This window comes from Pseudoliparis swirei, chromosome 20 (genome assembly GCF_029220125.1).
Source record: "Pseudoliparis swirei isolate HS2019 ecotype Mariana Trench chromosome 20, NWPU_hadal_v1, whole genome shotgun sequence".
Taxonomy (NCBI): Eukaryota; Metazoa; Chordata; class Actinopteri; order Perciformes; family Liparidae; genus Pseudoliparis; species Pseudoliparis swirei.
The window spans coordinates 17,540,052-17,561,481 of record NC_079407.1 but is presented as its reverse complement, the minus strand read 5'-3'; the positions used below and the strand labels follow the sequence as shown (position 1 = coordinate 17,561,481).

The 21,430-nt window shown below is 40.8% G+C and overlaps 2 protein-coding genes across 10 annotated transcripts in view; one reads left to right on the top strand and one right to left on the bottom strand.

Moving 5' to 3' along the window:
* synrg (synergin, gamma) overlaps positions 1-5,262 on the top strand; it is a 33,830-nt gene extending 28,568 nt beyond the window's left edge. For all 9 annotated transcript variants that reach the window (XM_056440332.1, XM_056440331.1, XM_056440329.1 and 6 more), the window contains one exon: positions 4,347-5,262. In XM_056440332.1, the coding sequence (XP_056296307.1) occupies positions 4,347-4,478 (132 nt within the window). In that variant the 3' untranslated portion in view covers positions 4,479-5,262. The remainder of the gene's footprint in view (positions 1-4,346) is intronic.
* Positions 5,263-11,857: 6,595 nt separating this feature from the next.
* Positions 11,858-19,888, bottom strand: dusp14 (dual specificity phosphatase 14). The gene is made up of 2 exons (XM_056441247.1): positions 19,763-19,888; positions 11,858-13,933 (listed from the first exon to the last, which is right to left on the bottom strand). Exon 2 carries the CDS (start codon positions 13,824-13,826, stop codon positions 13,191-13,193), a length of 636 nt encoding a protein of 211 aa, XP_056297222.1. The 5' UTR covers positions 13,827-13,933; positions 19,763-19,888; the 3' UTR covers positions 11,858-13,190.
* Positions 19,889-21,430: the final 1,542 nt, after the last annotated feature.

Below are 21,430 nucleotides of genomic sequence, written 5' to 3'. Positions count from 1 at the left end.
CAGCGCCCCTCAAATTCTTTGAATGCAGGGTGTCTCTCTTACTTGAGACCCATGTCTACAGTTTCAAGATGTGAAGAAATCCAAAGCTTGACAAACCTGACATCCTCACAGTTGCTAAGCTGTAATTGGGCGATCGGCGTACAGAAGCGAAACGTATCTCAGAATAATAATGTGCACTCTTATAATAAGTGAGAGAGGAGAGTGGTCACTTTGGCGCCTCAGGGCTGGTCCTTGCACTCTGGGATTGGTTCTTCAAGGTCACGAAGGTCGTCACTTTGTCTGGAAGGGTTTCGTTTTCTACTCTGTCGCCTCGAGCATGAGGCACCTGCTCATCTCACCAGCTGCAGCACTCAACCATTGGTGTTTCTGATAAGTGTTCAGCTATTAACTGGGAACGGGCCGCTGTGTGTAAAATGTCTGACCGCCGACCTCGTTGCCCACGACGGCTTTGCGTTTCATCAATGTGGGGCGGTAATGGTGTTCTCGGACCCTGCGGTTCAGAGGGTGGGATGGATGGCCCGGCCAAGATCCGGCTGACGAAGAGGCGTCTAGGATGCGAGCAGATGTGGCTTACATGTTAGTAATAAGCTGTGTGTGTGTGTGTGTGTGTGTGTGTGTGTGTGTGTGTGTGTGTGTGTGTGTGTGTGTGTGTGTGTGTGTGTGTGTGTGTGTGTGTGTGTGTGTGTGTGTGTGTGTGTGTGTGTGTGTGTGTGTGTGTGTGTGTGTGTGTGTGTGTGTGTGTGTGTGTGTGTGTGTGTGTGTGTGTGTGATATATATTATTACTACGAAGTGGGTGTCTGGTGACATTCCCAGCAAAGAAATGCTGTATTGCAGTTGTTCTCCATTGTGTTGCGTTACACACACAAACTAAAAACTAGGCACGCGATTCGTAAAAATAGTATCGACAATTTTGGACGCAGCTCAACCCCTTTCAAATATAAATTACCATAACTAAATCCTTATTTTTCGCCAGTTCACATCTGAGGAGATGTTGATGTGGCGTCGAGAAAATGTGACCGCCGAAGAGCTCGACGGCTCCTGCTTTATTCTCGCTGTTTGGATTTTAATCTTAAAAATCTTCTGTCAAATTTGGGTCCCATCTCAATTATTTAGTTTTTAATTCGCTAAGGGTTTCAGTCTTGCGTTGTTGTGTTACTTTTGTAGAAGCAGCCCTTTTCAGTCGCCGCCCGTCCTCCTGCGGGTCAGGAGGCGTGATGGGCAACGGGCAGCAGCTTCATCTCATCTCGGTTTATCACTCGAAGGCGGCAGCAGCTCATCATAAGTAATACTTCTCAGCTAATGATGCTCCAGCGCATCTCCTAAATGATGCATGTTAATTTGAGCAATTACAGCGAGGAGCCCTGGAAAGGATTTTAAATTGAATAATTTAGCATATCTGGCTATTTTCATTCATGCAGCTTTCTGCAGCGACTCAATGAATTGGATTGATTATTCTGAGTAGCTTTTACTTGAGGAGGTTTGACATCAGAAGTTTAGAGCCACACGTTGTCAGCCTTTTCTGCTAATGTTCCCATCCTCAAAATTGTAATCTGTTTTTTGGTGGCCCATCCCTGTCGCAGCTTGCTGTATTGAGCCTCGGGTTCTCGAGGCTCCTACACAGTTAAATACATTCTGGAGGGAATGCCGAGCCTGAAAAGAGTCGTGTGAATGTGGAGGGTATTAGTCATCAGTCAGTAACTGGTTATGACCCAGAGGGGAAGAATATCTCCAGTCTGGATGTGACGGTATTGATAGCTGGTTGAACCCAGCTGGAATTACTTTTTAGTTTATGATTTAAACTACCAAACCGCATAGTTTCTTTCATTGTAATCTGAAGAAATGCTAATTTGTATGACGGACACGAGTCATAACGGGAAATATAGAAACGACAACCAAGCAAGCTATAAATATGCAGCTGTTCAGAAATGTGAAATGTATTTATAGTTAAGAAGCTCAATTTGTTGCTGATAACGGCAGCAGACAAATGGCATTTGATGAGCATGTAACATGAAACTGAAATGTTGGACATTGATCAGTGTCGTACGCAGCTTTAAAAGTGAAGTGCCACCGCAGGACTCCTGAGAGACTGATCTGCTCGTATGAGCAGGCGCAACGGAGTGACAATACTTCAGATCAAATCTCTTGGAGCCCTAAGGGATAATTACTTGGATTCTTTCATGTTTTCACTCTTTTGGGGTAAAACCGCTGATGTGATGTCTGCTTGCCGCGCTCTCTGTGCACGCGCTGCTCCGTCTGGGCTTTGCATGAGCACTCTGACTGCTCTTGTGCTGACAGGCATTGATTAAAGACACAAACGGGAGGTTATGGGTAATTATGCCTTACTTATTTTGTAACTATTATCGAACTATAGAAAGCCAGATTGTAGATCCAGAGTTGTTTTTAATATTTTCTAACCAGGCAGTGGCCCAGCCTGAGTCCCTCACCTTTACAGGCACCTACAAAGGTCAGCTGGAAGAGGAGAGCTGTCGTGGTATCTGACCAGCTCAAGCTTGAAGGCATGAAGACTCATTTATGTTGCCAGTGCCTAAAGGCTTAATAATACACATCTGCCGAGTAAAGAAATACTGAATCCGCCCACTGTCACGACCACGATGAGGAAGGTGAAGTCTGAGTGTGTGAAGATGCCCTTTCATCGAGAGGGAAAGGCTCTCCGGTGAAAGGAGGCGGCGTCGGTGTGTCGTTGTGTGACCACCCTTTCATTCACAATGTTGTCTCGCTTTGGCAGCTGTGAGTGCAGGTTTGTGAAACCCAGTCGGCCAGCGAACAGAAGGGCTCACAAAGGAAACGGCTCTGCTTTTGAAATGTGAGAAAATAAAGCGTGAGCATGTGTCACTCCGTTTGCTCGAGAAGGCTCTTCATCTGGCCGGCATGTGCGCTGCAGACGGCGTCGACGCAGGTGGAGCCGTGTTTGACTCGGGTTGTTTCTTTCTGCACGCGTCTCCCCTCCTCCTGCGCGGGAGGCTGTGATTCATGCACACGACTCATTCCTCTCTCCCGGCTTCAGCTCCCAGTATTTCATCACGGATGCAAACTGTTAAACGGCGCGTCGCACACATCCGCTTCTCCTGATTGCACACGGCACTCCGATGGGGATCGGGCTTTCGTTTTATTAACCGCGACATTGTATTTAGATCGGCTTTAAATAATACATTCAAGAACTCTTCAGCTTTCAGTCACAGAGGCAAACGATATGTTGAAGCAACAAGTCCGGCTGAACACATTGTCCCCGCTGTGGAGATCGCCACTTTTTTTTTTTTTAAATCTGGAGCTGAATTAACGAGATAATTAATATCTGCTGGTACGAAGCACAGACGGAGACGGCACCGCGTGGTGCAGCCTCGCCCGCCATGAAGCAACGGGGCACATCGGCGGGTGCTTAAACTTCCCACATCGTCCCAGACATTTAAAAAAAATGAATAGAATATGACCAGACATGGAATATTTTCAGATATTTCTTTTTGGACGACACGTTGAATAAAGACAATGATGTGCAGCTCGGGTCAACCATGAGGCCGAGTTAGTTTAATGTCTGGATGTCTAACCACACTGCGTCACACACTAAACTCTGAATCTGGAGTGTCGGAGGTTGTACGTCTTGTGTGTGTCTTGGTGTCTCTTGATGCCACGTGGTGCACGTTTGATTCATCCCACCGCAATGACAGAACTACTTAAACGTCAAATACAAGCCGACACTTTATTTGTATCGTTGCATCCGACCGTACGCAGTCCGCCGTGAGGAGACGAGCGCTCTGCGTTTAACACCAGCCTGAGCATGAGTGGGCATCTGTAACGCGCCGGGCAGCAGGGTCTCGCTCAAGGACACTTGGTCACGCCAACAGGCGGAGCCGGGAACAAGCCACCGGGATTAGACGTCGCTCCGCTCTCCCACCTGGAACACAGCGGCCTCAAGATATCAAAGGGACGGTCAGAATGAGTCAGTGAGAGCTTCAGGTGTCGCCGGATGTTGTGTCCTCATTCTTCAGAAAACATTGTTGATATTCTTAGGATGAATTCAGAATCTGTTCTACCTATTTAGGGTTATTCATTATATGTGTATTCTAACTAGTTCTCGCTTCCAGTTTTATGGATCAACAATTTCAAGAGGTATGTCTTTCTCACAGCTGGTATTGCATAACAAATATATCTATTGAAGTGCAGCGTGACTGAAGGGCACAGCAGGGGCACAGAGAGGTGTTGGTGGTTCTCTCAGTTCAGTCGTAGGAACAACAAGTGGCAATAATCCACACAGAGGCAGAGAGCGTCTCTGCGTGGCGTTATTGTCCCTGTGACTGAGGTGTGTCACATCTGCCGTCTCTCTTCGACAGGCGTTCAACTCTGAGACGGACAACTTCAAGCTGCTGTACGGGGGCCACCAGTACCACGCCAGCTGTGCCAATTTCTGGACTAACTGTGTGGAGCCCAAGCCTCCCGGCCTCATACTGCCTGACCTGCTCTGAGCGCTGGGCTCGCTGCTGCCATGGCAACAGGGCACAGGCTGATCAACATCAGAGAGGTAGAGCAACAAGGCGCCGTGCGATGCTCGGGCTGCCGCCGCGGACCGAGAGCAGGATGTTTATTCACTGGATTCCACTGTTTATGTATTTTATCTCTTTTGTCACAACTTGGCTGTCGATCCGATCTGGTGGTTTGTTAAAAGCTTTTGTTTAAATATCTCTCAATGTGTGAATCATATTTATATTATTAGGTGTGCAGTTTAGAATCTGGAGTTTTTAATGTCTCTTATTGCTTCTGTTTGAGGGGATCTTTATTCGTGACTTCCTTTCTTCCCACTGATCCAGAGCTGTTGAATTATAAATCTATTATTGTACTTTAATGAGTTTTGTGGGTCACGTCTTTTCGATAAAACTCTGGCGGTTTTGGTGTTAATAAGAAATGTTTAACGTTCAATTCGAGGCTGGCGTTCTATGTTTTGATGAATTGTGTTGAATTGACAGCTTTGAATGTTTTTGTGCGGTTGAGGAGATTTTAGCACCTCCAGGGATATTTAAACTGTATAGGGGTAAAGAGTTGTGATTTGGGGTCCTGAAGGGAATCATGTTAACGGTATTGTTTTTGTGTCTTTTTGTTGTGTGCAACTAGAGCTGAACGTCTGGAAAAAGTTGATGAATTCTGAACTGAAATTGCAGAGCACTTTTTGTATATTACAGTGTCATGCTGTAGCATTGTAATTATAACTAACTGTAACGTGAATGTGATGTAAATAAACATGCAAAATATTTATTTTAAAGTGTCATTTTTCTCAGATTTGAAAGGATGTCTTTAAGCAATACACTCATGACCTGTTTGCTAACAGCTGTGATTCAGTCAGCTCAGAAACATTAACATTGTCAATGAGGCTGAGATGAGAGCAGATATCTGGATATTAAGAGGGTGATGATGGTTTTCTTTAATGTGTATTATGATAATATGTCTCCAAAATAATAGATCAAGATTCTGTGCTCTAACATAAGCATTAAACATAAGTTCTTGCTCGTCCTTTAAAGCGAGTGGTCATGTAGGACGTCTGCGGGGTCTTAAAAGAAATAGAAGTTCATTATTTAATTTAACAATTAAGGCCCTTTAAAGAAAGTCTTGAATAACCATATTTCTATGAATTACACTTTATATTTGGTGACATTATTTTGTGAAGTTATATGACTCGATGACTATTTGCTTACTCTATAGTTTTATGCCACTAACTTTTGTATGAATACTATTTAATGACTTTCTATTGCATAGTGAATTTGACATTTCTTATGAGATACAATTACTTTTTGATGACATTGAAACTATATTTTGACTTTTTTTTATGGCATACTTTTTTATGATATGACATCTCTTTTACCTTTTTTAAAAAACTTTCAAAGACAATTTATACAAGACATTCGTTGGACTTTTTGTTGCACATTTTATGATATATTATGTCATCACATTCTTTGACATTTGTGACAATGTTATGGATTCATTGCACTTTTATATAGTTTCTTACATCCCCTTTTAAATCAAAAGGTATTTTAACCCAGGTTGGCAGTTTTCTTTACAACAGATATTTATAAATTAGATACTTCCAAACAATTGAACATGTATCTTTAAATGCATATTTATAAGAATAAATCACAACAAATCCAAATAATGAATAACGGTACTGAAAATAACCAACAGATTTATTTGTTAAAGGTCACCTAGATACACATATACATTTAATACTGTTTGATCATTTGATTGAGATGTAATACTTTGGCATTTTTAGGACATACAATGATATTTCTCTTTTTTATGACCTGATGTAATGTTTCTTTTCAACGACATTCCATGCAATAATATTTTTCATGACTGTTTCATGATATCGTATAGAGGCCTAATTTCCATCAAATCCAATCAAAATGGAATAATGTGTACTTGGACAAGCCTGCTGGGCCATTGCTGGCGGTTCAGCTCAACCAATCAAATGAGACGTCTCGTGGCTCTGAAACCAGTCTCATTATCGTTCTCACAATTGCGTTCAGACGTGCTCTTCAATGTCCATTTTATCTGTCGCTGTTACCTAATTCATTTCCTCTCCGTGAACATCTGAAATACTGAAATCAATCACTGAATGAAGCCCATAATTCAAAATGCAGCCCCTCTGGGCCGCTCATCTTCACGCCTTTTGTCTGCAATGCTGAAATCATCCCAGAGAGAGAAGCGAGATTGAAGTGACCCCGTGCTGTATTGACTGCTGTTCTTAGATATGTCATGATCATGGTCAATCACATTATTGTTTAAGGGTACAATTGCTTAAAAAACTCAGATTGCAATGGCTCAAAAACACGACCGGGACACGAGCTTCATGTCGCGAGGGTGTCACTGTGTGTATAAAGAACCCCAAAAACCATACTTGAGTAAAAGTAAAGATACCTTACTGGAAAATGACTCCAGTAAAAGTCACCTATGAGAATACTACTTGAGTAAAAGTCAAGTATCTGATAATTAATTTACTTCATGCAAAGTATCAAAAGTAATTTTCGGACATATACAGGACTGTCTCAGAAAATTAGAATATTGTGATGAAGTTCTTTATTTTCTGTAATGCAATTAAAAAAACAAAAATGTCATGCATTCTGGATTCATTACAAATCAACTGAAATATTGCAAGCCTTTTATTCTGATTTATTGCTGATTATGGCTTACAGCTTAAGAAAACTCAAATATCCTATCTCTAAATATTAGAATATCATGAAAAAGTATACTAGTAGGGTATTAAACAAATCACTTGAATTGTCTAATTAACTCGAAACACCTGCAAGGGTTTCCTGAGCCTTGACAAACACTCAGCTGTTATAAATCTTTTTTTTTACTTGGTCTGAGGAAATATTAAAATTTTATGAGATAGGATTTTAGAGTTTTCTTAAGCTGTAAGCCATAATCAGCAATATTAAAAGAATAAAAGGCTTGCAATATTTCAGTTGATTTGTAATGAATCCAGAATGCATGACATTTTTGTTTTTTTAATTGCATTACAGAAAATAAAGAACTTTATCACAATATTCTAATTTTCTGAGACAGTCCTGTATGTACTTAACCCTCCTGATGCCTTCGGGTCAATTTGACCCGATTCAATGTTTAACCCTCCTGTTACCTTTATATTTACTGACATATTTTACCCTTGGGGTCAATTTGACCCCAGCAATTAAAACCTCCAGAAAATTATTAGAATTAATATTGTTTTCCAAGTTTAAGTGTGAGGTACTTTATGTTTGTTTGTTGACTACCGAAAGAACACCGACATTAAACATTGAATCGGATCAAATTGACCCTAAGGCATCAGGAGGGTTAAGTATTGAAATTAAAAGTAAATGTAATGTTAATTTTTTTTTAAAGCATGAGAATTATGTATCTCAAAAACGTGCTGGGTGAATAAAATGATGCTAAATGTGTAGGTGTGCTGCATAGAATGGGTTTGTTACCATCAGCCCGGTATATCGTGGGTACACCTTTTAAAGGGGTGTGTAATTTGATTAAATACACTCCAATCATACTGTTTAGGATATTAAAATATTGCATACTGATGTTTGTGAAGCTGCTGACCTTGGGTGTCAGGAGACACAAGAACAAGCCCGCAAAGGTCAAGAGACCGCCGAGAAAGGTGAGATTAGAATCCAACAAGTCAAATAGAGTGACGCCTCAGAAACTTGACCCTAAGGTTCAAGTCGAAAACGAGAGAGCACAACTGTTCCCTTTGTACTCTCTTTTTGCAGGAATCAATAATGCATAATTAACTCTAACTTTGACATCACTTTAAACTTATTTTTTTACTTTTGGAGGGAATCTTTTGTCTCTCACTGTGATAAATGTCTGGTTTGAATTGTTGTTAATCTTTTTGATATTACTATTTCCACAAAAATTTCAGAAGAAATACTAACAAACTCAAAACTACATACAACCTTCAAAGATGCACATTATTGTCTTTAGTGAACATACCTGAACAGGATTGTACTAAATATCAACACACTTGTTCACACTTTTTAGAGTGTTTGAACTGGAATGTTCTTTTCTCCAAAAAAAGGGCTGATCTAATTATTACTGTAATATCTCTGTATATGTTGTAAATTGCACCTGCTGATTGCACCTCTATATGCTGATTGCTGAGAAAATAAAATGAATCAGCCTCGAAGCAGGACTGCTTAATACAATGCTTAATTGTGTGGGGTTGATATTGTTGTTATTTAGTCAGTGTGTGTGGGTCTGGTGGACACGCTGTATTTCTTTTTTTTAAATTCAACACAATCAATAAATATTTTGATTCAACACAATCAATTAAAATATTGAGATGTTTACTTCATCCCAATGTCAAGCAATATAAACAGCATATATGGATAATATTTTCCTTTAACTGTGTGTCCGCAAATAAAGATTGGTTCCCGCAAGAAAGTGTAACATGTGGGAATGTGAGAGCAGAGAGGTGTCGGTAACTTGTGCAGGAACATGGGCAGTAACACACAACTCACACTTTTTATACTCACAATCTAAGCTACCTCTACTTATTCATATTTATTCATGTATTCTAGAGATTTTAGAGGCCAAAGGGGATTTGTTGGCTGTCTCCAACATACACATCATTAATATAAAACAAGAACATCGCCCAGTAAATCAACCAAAATTACCAAGTGTCAATTTATTTATAATAAAATAATGTATTAAATATCAAACATTCAGTAGTAACTATTAAACTAGTCAGTGATCTATAGTGGACAAACTACACTACCATTCAAAAGTTTGGGGTCACTTAGAAATGTCTTTATTTTTCAAAAAAATGCACTGTTTTTTCAATAAAGATAACATTAATCAAAAATACACACTATACATTGTTAATGTGGTAAATGACTATTCTAGGTGGAAACGTCTGGTTTCTAATGAAATATCTCCATAGGTGTATAGAGGCCCATTTCCATCAACTATCACTCCAGTGTTCTAATGGTACATTGTGTTTGCTAATCGCCTTAGAAGACTAATGTCTGATTAGAAAACCCTTGTGCAATTATGTTAGCACAGCTGAAAACAGTTAAGCTGGTGATATAAGCTATACAACTGGCCTTCCTTTGAGCTTGAAGTGTGAAGAACAAAATTAATACTTCAAATATTAATTATTATTTCTAACCTTGTCAATGTCTTGACTATATTTTATATTCAATTTTCAATTCATTTGATAAATAAAAGTGAGTTTTCATGGAAGACACAAAATTGTCTGGATGACCCTAAACTTTTGAACGGTAGTGTATGTCATGTTGTTTCTCGGTTTCTCATAACATCAAACATACTGACACTTCTTGTTGTTCCTCAGCGACATTTACACTGACACCAGGTGAGCCGTCCATTGGTCAGGCCACCTGGCGAAAACAGCCCTATAATTTAACTCTATGGCAAATTGAAGGACTGAAGATGTTGTTTTCTGTGTTTTTCTTATTCATTATTATCATTACAAATGCTACAAAATAATCAAAACCCACTCGGTATAGGTATTTCTCTGAATACTTTGTGACTACCCGACCTTGTCTGTGTCTCTCATCCAGACATGTGATCCCACATGTGTCTTTAAGAACGGCTCACACACATATGTACGGTATAAAACAGCCGCGCACAAACAGGAGCAAGAAGTGCAGTTATTTAGAGCAACAGTCCAGCGTATGTGAGACTAATTAATAATAAAAAGCACAGGGCCGATATACTTCTTGGTTGATTGATGTGTTTTAATAGTTTTGGACAACAATGAATGTCGGTAATGTAAACAGGAATAAGATATATTGCCGGATACTCGCTTGTGAGATCATCTTCATGTTGGTTTGGATCTTTTCATGGGATTTGCTGACAATAACAAAATGACACTTTAAGAGTTATCTCTTTCATAGAAACCTGGTCCACTAGTAAGTAGTTAAAAGAAAGCACCGAAAGGCTACATTGAACCTTTAATGGACCTGAAATGTAGTTTGAGTCATCTTCACTATCCGTGGCTCGGGCCCACTCCATCAATCATTTCATCCATTTGAGGCGTGAAGGGCGATGGACGGATGAGTCATTGTTATACCTCGAAGACGACACACTCACTCAGCTGCTCACTGAGGGAGAATGATCTGTTTCCCTACAGACACAATTATACCAGACGACGTCTCCCACTGCGCTTCAGATGTTCCTCATTCTGACGCTTTCTTTACTCTCTTTCAGTTATGGATTCTTTATTTCACCGCTTCAATTCAATATATTTGTATGATCTAGACATGACAAACTGTACTCTGGGATATTTATTGAGGTTTCTAAGAACTGTAGTATGGAAGCCCGTTTCCGCCACTGTGATAAAAAAATTAAGATCCTGTAAGTCATAATTATGAGATAGTAAGTCGAAATTATGAGATAGAATCTCATAATTATGAGATAGTAAGTCGAAATTATGAGATAGTAATTATGCTAAGTCATAATTATGACTTAGAATCTCATAATTATGAGATAGTAAGTCGAAATTATGAGATAGTATCTCATAATTATGAGATAGTAAGTCGAAATTATGACTTACAGGATCTTAATTTATTTATCACAGTGGCGGAAACGGGCTTCCATACTATGGGCAGCCAAATATTCAGCATTCTTTATGTAGCTATTTTTTGCAAATAGGAAATACATATTAAATCCAACAGCAAAGGTTACAATGAGGCTAAATCTGGTCAAATAATACCTGAAACGAGGGCAGCAAGCCTGAAATTGAAGCAGCGCTGAAAGCAGCATGGTTAATAACTGGCCTTGTTAAAATGGAAATGCAGGTTTTTTACCTATTGATATGGGAGAAGAGCTGTAGCTCACGGTGATTATAGTGAATTATTAAAGGCTCTATAATTTGAAGCCCAGAGAAGCTGTGATCCTGTAACTCATTGCCGCTTCAGCAGATGTTCATCTTCGCTTTGAGTGGTTGAAATACAACCTACACAGTCAGATATGCTAAACTTGTTTATTACACATTTAATTTATTAATCTAATTGTTGAGCTGTATTTCTTGTACATTTTGTCTTTCTTAATGCCATTTGACAGTCCTCTCCACACTTCAGAATAATATCACGGGTGGGGGGTGGGGGGGGGGGGAGTACGACATCCCTTCATTATATATAAAATAATTGTGCAATAATTTTGCAACATTTGACAAATATCGGGTGGTTCCATTCTCTCAGATTAATTTCATTATGTTCATGTTGGTTAACTTTTTTAGAAAAAAAACAAGTTGGTTGTTGACATCAAATGCTCAACATATTGTGCGTCAGAGATGTGTTACTTCTGTTACATTGAATCACATTTGAACAAAAACTGACATGAGATCATTTTTCTAATTATTATTTTAATACGACTGTCTTGGTGCATGAAATGATTAGAAGTCATACTACACAACATCTTCCTCCTACTAACAAGTATTGACCCCTGACCTTTCCTTCTTTAATATATGTCATTGTGATATCTCATTTAACCTGCGATGGCTTTGTTGAACACACATCGTTGCACTGATCTCTGTGGGGCGAAGACGTTCACTGTCCATCCAACGTCACTCGGTGATGTTCCGTTACAGAGGACCACAGAACGGGGACGACTGCAGTGCTGTCGGGGGCGGAGTCAAGACCGTAAATCACAATACGAAGCTAACGCACTACATTCACTGCACACAATAACAATGGGATCACAGGACACATCTAGTGCTAAAACAGTGAGTTGAGGTTAGTCAGTAGAAGGACTATAAGTTGATTATTGTGAACGATTTTGAAAAAAATGATTTATCTCTTGCTTGCAAAACCACCAGCTGCTGTAGGATCTTCAGCCTGTGTGACGAGGCTTATTCACAAAGAGAAATGAAATGTGTTCTCTGTGCTGCTATGAGTTTGCAACCTGTGGACAAAAGGCAAAACAAGTAGGATACAAAATATATATATATCCTAAAGCTGCCAATTGCTTTGTGGTGGCAGATTTTTTTTTTAATGCAGCATCATTTAGCACAACAATAACAGTGTGGTCACAGGGTGAAACTTACTTCCTCTAGCTTTTCAACTTAAAGGTCAATATAACAACATCTTTAAATGTTGAGTTAAAGTGTGCCACTTGTTCCCCACTACATTCCAATAAAATTATGTTTCTGCATATATGTTTTTTTCTGTACATTTGTATCTGCTACCATAAATTAAGAGCTTGCTGCTTCCCTTCACACGAATGATTACTGCAGAACTGGCACGATACCGCCACATGACATCATCACGTCCGGAGAAGGACTTCAGCCACTTCACTGCCAGAGATTCAGTGTCTCGAGAACAGCCCAAACCGTCACCTTCATCCTCCAATGGAACTGGAATATAGACACCAAAACAAGATCAAATGTGGAAGTTGGTGCCGTTTATCTCCATTTTTCTCATTGCAGTCCCGATGGATCCATTGGTCCGAAGGATCCTGGGTTCAAGTCGCTTTGCTGCCGCACAAAGACGACAGAGAGGCAACGGGTTGGACAAAAAGCATCAAGCCCCAGTGTTTGGTCTCCCTTTGTTCAAACGCACTCACACAGATGGACACTCACATGCGTCTCACTCCGCCTGTCCTGAACATGCATGGCGCTGCAGTCGAGGGGGGCAAAGGTGCTCATCTTCACTTCCTCCTTGATCTCCTAGCTGTGGTTCTTAAAGGCCCCAGTACGGAGCCAGGCTCCTGTGGTCCCTCTCATAAACATCAGGTATGACCCCGTAGGGCGTCTGTACCATCTTAACAGAGTTCCGACCAAACAGCTTCCTCTCGTACTCGATGAGCTGGCGCCAGAAGCCCCCGTTGGGCCTGATGATGGGGCGGCGGGCTTTGACCCAGGCGTGGGCCTCGGCCAGAGACACGCGGTGATACTTCATGAGGTACGCCAGACACAGAGAGGCCGAGCGGCTCACCCCCGCCGCGCAGTGCACCAGCACCGCGCCGCGCTTTCGGCCCACACTGTGGATCTTATCAGCCACGATGTCGAAGTACAAGGAGAGTGGGGAGTGGGGCATGTCTGCCAGAGGGACCTTGACATACTCCATGTGAGGCCAGTTGAAGTTGGGAAGCTCGATGGTGGCGTTGACCACACAGGTGATGCCCTTGGACAGCAGCAGGCTGCGGTCGGATGCTACGTTCCCTCTGCTGAGGAAGAGGTTGGGGGTGATCTGGGCAATGGCCCCCAGCAGGGTGCTGTTCCCGGGAACCAGCCTCGGCACCATGGTGGGCACCATGGAGCGATGGTGGTGGTGGTGGTGGTGGTGGTGGAAGAAACCTTGGCTGTGGGAACCCATCGAGGAATGGAGTAGGCTTCAAGAAAGATGCCAATTTATATATTATTTTGTATGTATTTTTTGAAAAGCAAAACTTTCAGGAGCTCAGACTCATCGTGGTGCAGCTCCTGGAACACACAAACAGATTTCCCTTTCAGTCTAAACTTCATTCTATGACAAAGAAACAGTCACTTCACAAAGAGGAGTCACGTCATTGATGTTTGCAAAGACCGTTGTTTCCAGTAAATGTTATTATTGTGAGGTCAACGCGCAGACATAAGACCGAAGTGAAAAATGTCCCCGGCGTTGAGACGCTCCGCCCGTCATCACTGACGTCGTGCCGTTGGTGAATCTAACTGGCTGCTGCTGCTGCTCTCGTCGCGCTGGAAGCGGAAGTTATTCAGACGGAGTCGGTGAAAGTCACCAAGCTGCGAGCCTACGGGTGATATATGTATAAATACACAGTGGGTACGGAAAGTATTCAGACCCCTTTAAAATACGTATGACCATGTGATAATTCAGTTTTTCTTTTGTAATCCATTTGCAAAAATTCTTACACTTCTGTTTTTTTCTGTCAAGATGGGGTGTTGAGTTATTATTATCACATTAATGAGAAATGAAATTAACTTTTTGGATTTTCGCAAATGGCTGCAATGAAACAAAGGGTGAAAAATGTAAAGGGGTCTGAATACTTTCCATACCTATTGTATATATGATATTAATGTTATGAACCCAAACATGAGGGCGTTAGATGTTACAATATTCGTGGGATGTCCACAACTAGTATAATGTAGAAATAGTAGTAACTTCTTCCATGGTGGATGGTGGAGATGATAACTGTTTCCAATGAGTAAAGCCACATAGATAAGCCACGCCCCCTTGCGAATGAAGCGAATAAACCACAAATAGTTGTGCGAGTAAACTCACGCGAGTAAAGCGATGCAAAGGTGTGAACGCAGCATTAGATTCCAAATATTTAGTTGCTTTTTCAAACTGTCACACAAAATAAATTCAGCCCACTCGTATTATTCGTGACGTCACACTCTGCTTGGCCCTCATTGGCTGCAGCTGATCACGCCACATTTGATATCTGTGCTGAAGGGAACTTAATTGTGTGCCCTAATAAAAATATATACACTACCGTTCAAAAGTTTGGGGTCACTTAGAAATGTCTTTATTTTTCAAAGAAAAGCACTGTTTTTTCAATAAAAATAACATTAATCAAAAATACCCTCTATACATTGTTAATGTGGTAAATGACTATTCTAGGTGGAAGTGTCTGGTTTCTAATGAAATATCTCCATAGGTGTATAGAGGCCCATTTCCATCAACTGTCACTCCAGTGTTCTAATGGTACATTGTGTTTGCTAATCGCCTTAGAAGACTAATGTCTGATTAGAAAACCCGTGCAATTATGTTAGCACAGCTGAAAACAGTTATGCTGGTGATATAAGCTATACAACTGGCCTTCCTTTGAGCTTGAAGTTTGAAGAACAAAATTAATACTTCAAATATTAATCATTATTTCTAACCTTGTCAATGTCTTGACTATATTTTCTATTCAATTTTCAATTCATTTGATAAATAAAAGTGAGTTTTCATGGAAGACACAAAATTGTCTGGATGACCCCTAACTTTTGAATGGTAGTGTATATATCTATATTTTTAAGAAATCTCATTTTATTTTTCCAGTTACGAAGGGTTCGGCGAATGCACTGATGACGCCTGCAGGGTCCAGTACCTCCAATAAGGTTAAGAACCACTGCTTTAAACACAACAAAAACACTCAGACAATAGTACACTAATTCACTTTACAAGTACATTAAAGGTTTTCCTGACTCCATGGACGGATGAATAATGATTCTATCGCCGCCAGAGTAATCTCTGCAGTACGATTCTCTCCCTTTTGAATGCAGCCCTGAGGCCGCCTCCCCCTGGCACGTGAGCGCAGACCCCCTGGAACCTCATCTCATGTTCATCCACCCACAGCCCTCACATACAGATGACATCTCACGTGTCTTTGGCTATCGTGCTGTTGATGTCACTTTGGCACCAAATGAAAAGTAATCATCTACAATATGATCCCACCAAAGTGTTAAAATACCTAATTTCAGCACTGATCTCATTGCATTTTCCAAACGTTATTAATCTAACTGCATTTCCTTTTTTTGCAAAAAAAAGATGATATTCCGTTCATGATCTATAATCTTATATGAACCGTAACGTGCCATTTCTGTACATGATGGAAACACCCTCCTGTGTGAATACTTTAGTTATCAGCAGGGAGCTCACAGCTCCGGGCGCTGTCCCTCACACACTGGTGCACTTGTCGTGCGTCATCCACACCCCGTGCACCAGTCTGGCCGGCCGCTCTTTTTCTTTCAGTTGCTCCAGTCTGGTAAACAACACACACGGATCAACTGCTTCAGACTGGAACTCAACCTGCAGAACAAAACCGACCACCTGATCCTCCGCAGAGGGACCGCCGACAACACGGATTGGGATTCTTCTCATTCATAGATTGTAATCAAACACACAAGTGGAACGACATGCATTTAGATACATCTGCATGACTGACGATGCAATGGAATTTAGCCGGTAGTTTTATTATCTTAAGATATTTGCAAATTGCTGAATTATTTTGCCTCCCTGTGCCTCTGACATGTCCAGATCCATTTTTGGTTCAAATGTTCACGAGTACATTAAGCTTTGTTCAAAAGGCCAATATAAAGAAGGTATGTAGAACAAGTAAAACACACTTATTGTGTACATGTTAATCCTCATCTTCAGAAGGTTTTGAGCTCCAGTGTCTCATTGTCACTTTTCTCCACACCTTCTCCTCCTATCCATCACAGCTCTGCCACCTCGGAGAGAAAAGGATCAAAAGCCTAAAACAACACCGTCCTCCCTCCCACTTATTCAGGTACAGTTTCTCCCGATTGCCAATTACCGTGCACTATTACTCTGAAATGGATGCCATGATCCACCTTCCTACACGCCATCGCCCCTGCTCAAGAGACGACAAACGCAGCGTTCCAGACTCCGGGAAACACGTGTGACCATCAGACCAGGAGGTGGTCAGAGAAGCACGACTCCACAAGTCCGACCCCGGCGCTATTGTCTTGTACATTGGAGCAGTGTAAGCCTTTGTCTTACTGAACTCAAACAAGTGGTCGGTTGATGATTGACAGAAAAGTAATCAGCAACTACATTGTTAAATAATTTAAGTCATTTTATAAGCAGAACTACAGAACATTCCCTATATTCAGAGAGGAGGTGCTGCTTTTCTGTCTATTGTGACAGTAAACGGAGTAAATATGTTTAAATTGTTGGTCAGAGTGTTTCAGGACATCAACAAGTTACCCTATTTTATTTTATTGACCAACCAAATGACAAATTGATTCATCTAAAACATTATCTTTAGGTTAATTGCATATAGCAGCCTACATTTCACATGAACTTCCTATTTTACAATTTTGATGATTTTTTTGCTCCAGCGGGATTCACAGTCGATGCAGGAATAGTTAACATATCGTCAGCTGACATAGGTACACAGTCTGTTGCTACGGCAACCTACTGACCACAGTACAAGCCAACAAGACCAACAGAGATATGCAGAAAATAAGGGAGCGGAATAATCCCAAGCCCTCTCTAAGATGCTGATGAACCACAGGGCCGGGCTTTGCTGAGATTTGCTCCATCCACACAATTATTTATAGGAGGAGCAGGGCAGGAGTGAATCTGCAGAGCGGAGGAGGGAGAATTATACAAAGAAAACAATCTGCTGTAATGTTGGAGGTAGTGGGAATACTGCAGCTCGCTGTCAATCAAGTTCACTGCGATGATTTGTTCTCCAAAACAAGAATTAAAAAAACACTGAGGAAGGTCATTCCACCTGCAGGAAAACTAGAGCAGCAAAAGCTGACGGCAACCTCCCTCTCATAACTCAACGTCGAGGAGCTGAACCTCGCATCACATGTTTGACTGACGCTCCTCACGAGCAGACAAGCAGCTAGTCGCTCTCAGCCAGAGGCGATCCATCTATTCTGTCTGTGTGATCTCTGAAAGTGACCCTGCTGCCAGCAGTCTGGAGAAGTATCAGGAGAAAATGAGCAGCGATGAAACAGCTTCTCAAATCTATTTAAACACAACCGGCTGCAACTTCACAACAGCAAGACACCGGTTGACCGCAAAGGGTTCCAAAGAGAGCACGGTCAACAGGAGCTGAGGGGAAGATTCCTTGTGAGGACAGGGTTGGGCTCTGGCACCTTCCTGTGACCAGCAGCGACTCACTCCAACCACGATGTCACACCTCAGACCCAAACACCACGAGACACAGGGCCAGATGTTGTGTAGTGTGAGATGCTGAGAGTGCAAATGCACGACAAACACAACGCGGTGGCGGAAATGCCGTTGCTTTCCGATATATTACGCAATGAAGCCTATTGTTCGTGGCCATATACATCCATCTTAAAAATATTTTTTTGTCGGATCAATTCTATCCATCCCTCCAGCACATGGATGAGACAGATACATCTAGTGACTCTAGTTTACATATCAGACTCAATGAGACACAATTATTACAAATATGATTGGTGCTACAAGCAATGATTATAAAAAGAGATGAAACGATTAGTCGGTTAAATTCTCAAATTAATCTGCAAACATTTTGAAAATAATAGTTGTAATAATTTCCAATCAAAATCCCACATAGGACTGTACACGTTATAGTTGTGCTGGTGAATAATCAATATGATGTATCATCTTTCATTGGATCCATGATGAAATCACACACTGCAATATCATGATATATAATAACAGTGTCTAAATTGATAACAAGCACTTACTAAATAGAATATATTTTGCACTAAAGTTCATAATAAAGTTAGAAATTACTCAGTATGTCTTATTTGTCTTTGCATTGTCTTTTTTGTGTGTTTTATATTTATTTTTATTGATGTTCTGATGTGCACCACTGCTGTGATTTTTGAAATGTTCCCACTGTGGGACGAATAACGGTATAGTATATATCATATTACATTTACACAAGAGTGTACAATACCATGTGGTTATGTCACCAGAAAACAAGCTTAATGGTAATGTATATGATTGTTTGAGCCTTGAGAAATTCCAATGACCCTTTTATAGATAAATAAACAACTAATTGAAGATAAAATCGAGCATATTAGTACAGTTATAATAATTGTCATTTGCAGCCCTGATATCAAGTATAATATATTCTCACTAAGCCCATTAATCTTCCCCTCTGTTGGATCAGTCAAATGTAAAACACCTTTTCATCAATTTAATGTTTATTTGTGTGAAGTAAGATGAGTGAAACTGAAGACACGAGCGGCACCTGCCTGTCACACTTCCTCTGTGTGGCACGTGTCGCGGGGACGAGCCGCCCGTGCGCAGAGGAGCGCGGTCCTTTTCACATCTCTGATCCTCATCAATACAACTCGTGCAATCGTTCATTTAAAGCTCCGCATTTTCACACTTCCTTTCACGAAGAGGCAGTGTGAAAAGTCTGTGAGACAACAATATCCTTTATTCTCCCGAGGAGGAAGTCCTGATGTAAACTTTACGCACGCGCTCCAAGTGCCGCTCTCGTGGAGAGTCGACAAAGCTGTCATCCAGGCACAATGTGGCTTCTTTGAAGAATCTGAAGTGTAAACCATCTTTTTCTTTGTGAATACTTTTTTAATCTACAATGTAATGTCATCATATATTATAATGTTCTACATTGTAGGTTAAAAAAGCATGTGTGGTAGGTGCCGCTCGTTTCTCTTACATCACACAACTACACCTCAGGATAAATGCCTCGAAAACATACATTGAAACACGTAAATGCTTTGTTTGAGTTTAAATTAAAAAACACACCATCCTCTTATTCTAGGTCATGATGATACACGGCAATGACAAACTGCCTCCATCAGATGCGAAACTCAACTTACCAGATGGAGTTTATTAATTAAAGCGCCTTCAACCACTGCAGCAATCCGGCGAGCTGACCTCACAGTCCGGACATCGATCTCCAGTCAGTCCGCTCTCACGGACGACCAGCAGGAGCGCGAGGGGCCAGGGAGCAGGAGACCAATCACCACTCTCAACAACATCATGTGAGAGTCAACAGGAATAGCAGCCGACATCCGCCTGCTTCAACGCTGACGAGCGGCGTGCACCGGGCAGCCTCAGTATGAGGAGTCATCCGTGCCACGCAGGGGCGGAGGAAGATGAGGAGCAGGAGGAGGCATCATTGGATACAGGCTGGTATGGAGGACTCAAAATGACTTAAGTATAAATAAATAAATAAATGAATGCATGAATAAATACAAGAATAAATACAGAAATGCAGAAATATATTTATTTAAAGATGTCTTGTTGATTTATAACTTATATTCATTCATTCCTGTATTTATTTATTTATTTATACATTTATTTAAGCATTTATTTATTCATTTATACATTTATTTAAGCATTTATTTATTTATTCTTGTATTTATTCATGCATTCATTTATTTATTTATTTATACTTAAGTCATTTTAAGTCCTCCATAGGCTGGGAGGCGGCACCCCGCTTATTTATATAAAAGTTGGTCCGTGGCAAAAGTAGAATAAAGATGAAAACACCCAGACTAAGCTTCGTCTCAGAGGGAAATATTGTAGTTTTGACTTCACTTCATTCATCTGAGCTTTAGTTGGCCCACGATCACTTTATAAAATATGAAACTGTTCTATAAGAAACTTTCCAACAGTAAATGATGTGATTCAAATCTGCTCCACCTCCAGCAGCTGTACCATTACAGTGATGCTTGTACACTAAAGATTTAGGAACAACATGATTTATCTAGTAATATATCTGTGAAATATTCTGCCCAAGTATTGCAAATACATTTGTACTTTTAGTGAAATGTTGAATCTATGAAGATGTTAAATTGTATTTTTACAGAGCTACTTTTACTTAAGTGAAGGATACTTTATAAGGTTACAAGGCTTACAACATATAGCAGCGTCATAACATGCTAAAGCTGATGGGTCACTGACCACGAAAGGTAGGTTCACAATGTTATTTCTACACGGAATATGATTGATTTAATTGTGTGTTGCTGTGACAAGAACGTTTGGTTTATTAATGCATTGGATTTTTTTTATGTGTACCGACATCTGTGCATATACATACAATCTGATCTGAATGAGCTTTCAGTGTGATGCGTCTTTGGATTCCTGTTTCAATGTATCAACAAGCATTTAAGTCAAAACCAAAGCTGGAAACTATAGCCGGGGACAGCAAATACTGCAGCAAGGTGCGAAACATCAACGGCAGTCGCTCACAAAGCTGTAAATGAAACTGCTTCATCAAACGCTCACCTCCGTCGCTGTCCTTCACTCACTGCAGCCAAACAGCATCCTTTCCTTCTTTGCTGCTTGGATTTATTATACATGAATGAAAAGTACAATCCCCCGCCCCCTCCCCCAAACACACACATTCTTTATCTCTCTTTTTCTCTGGCATCAATTACTCCTCATACAGAGTCGGTGGAGGGATCAGCACCAGAGCCCAAGGCTGAAAGCCACAAGTACTATGAAACAAACAAACCTCATGTCTGGTTCAAGAACACCTG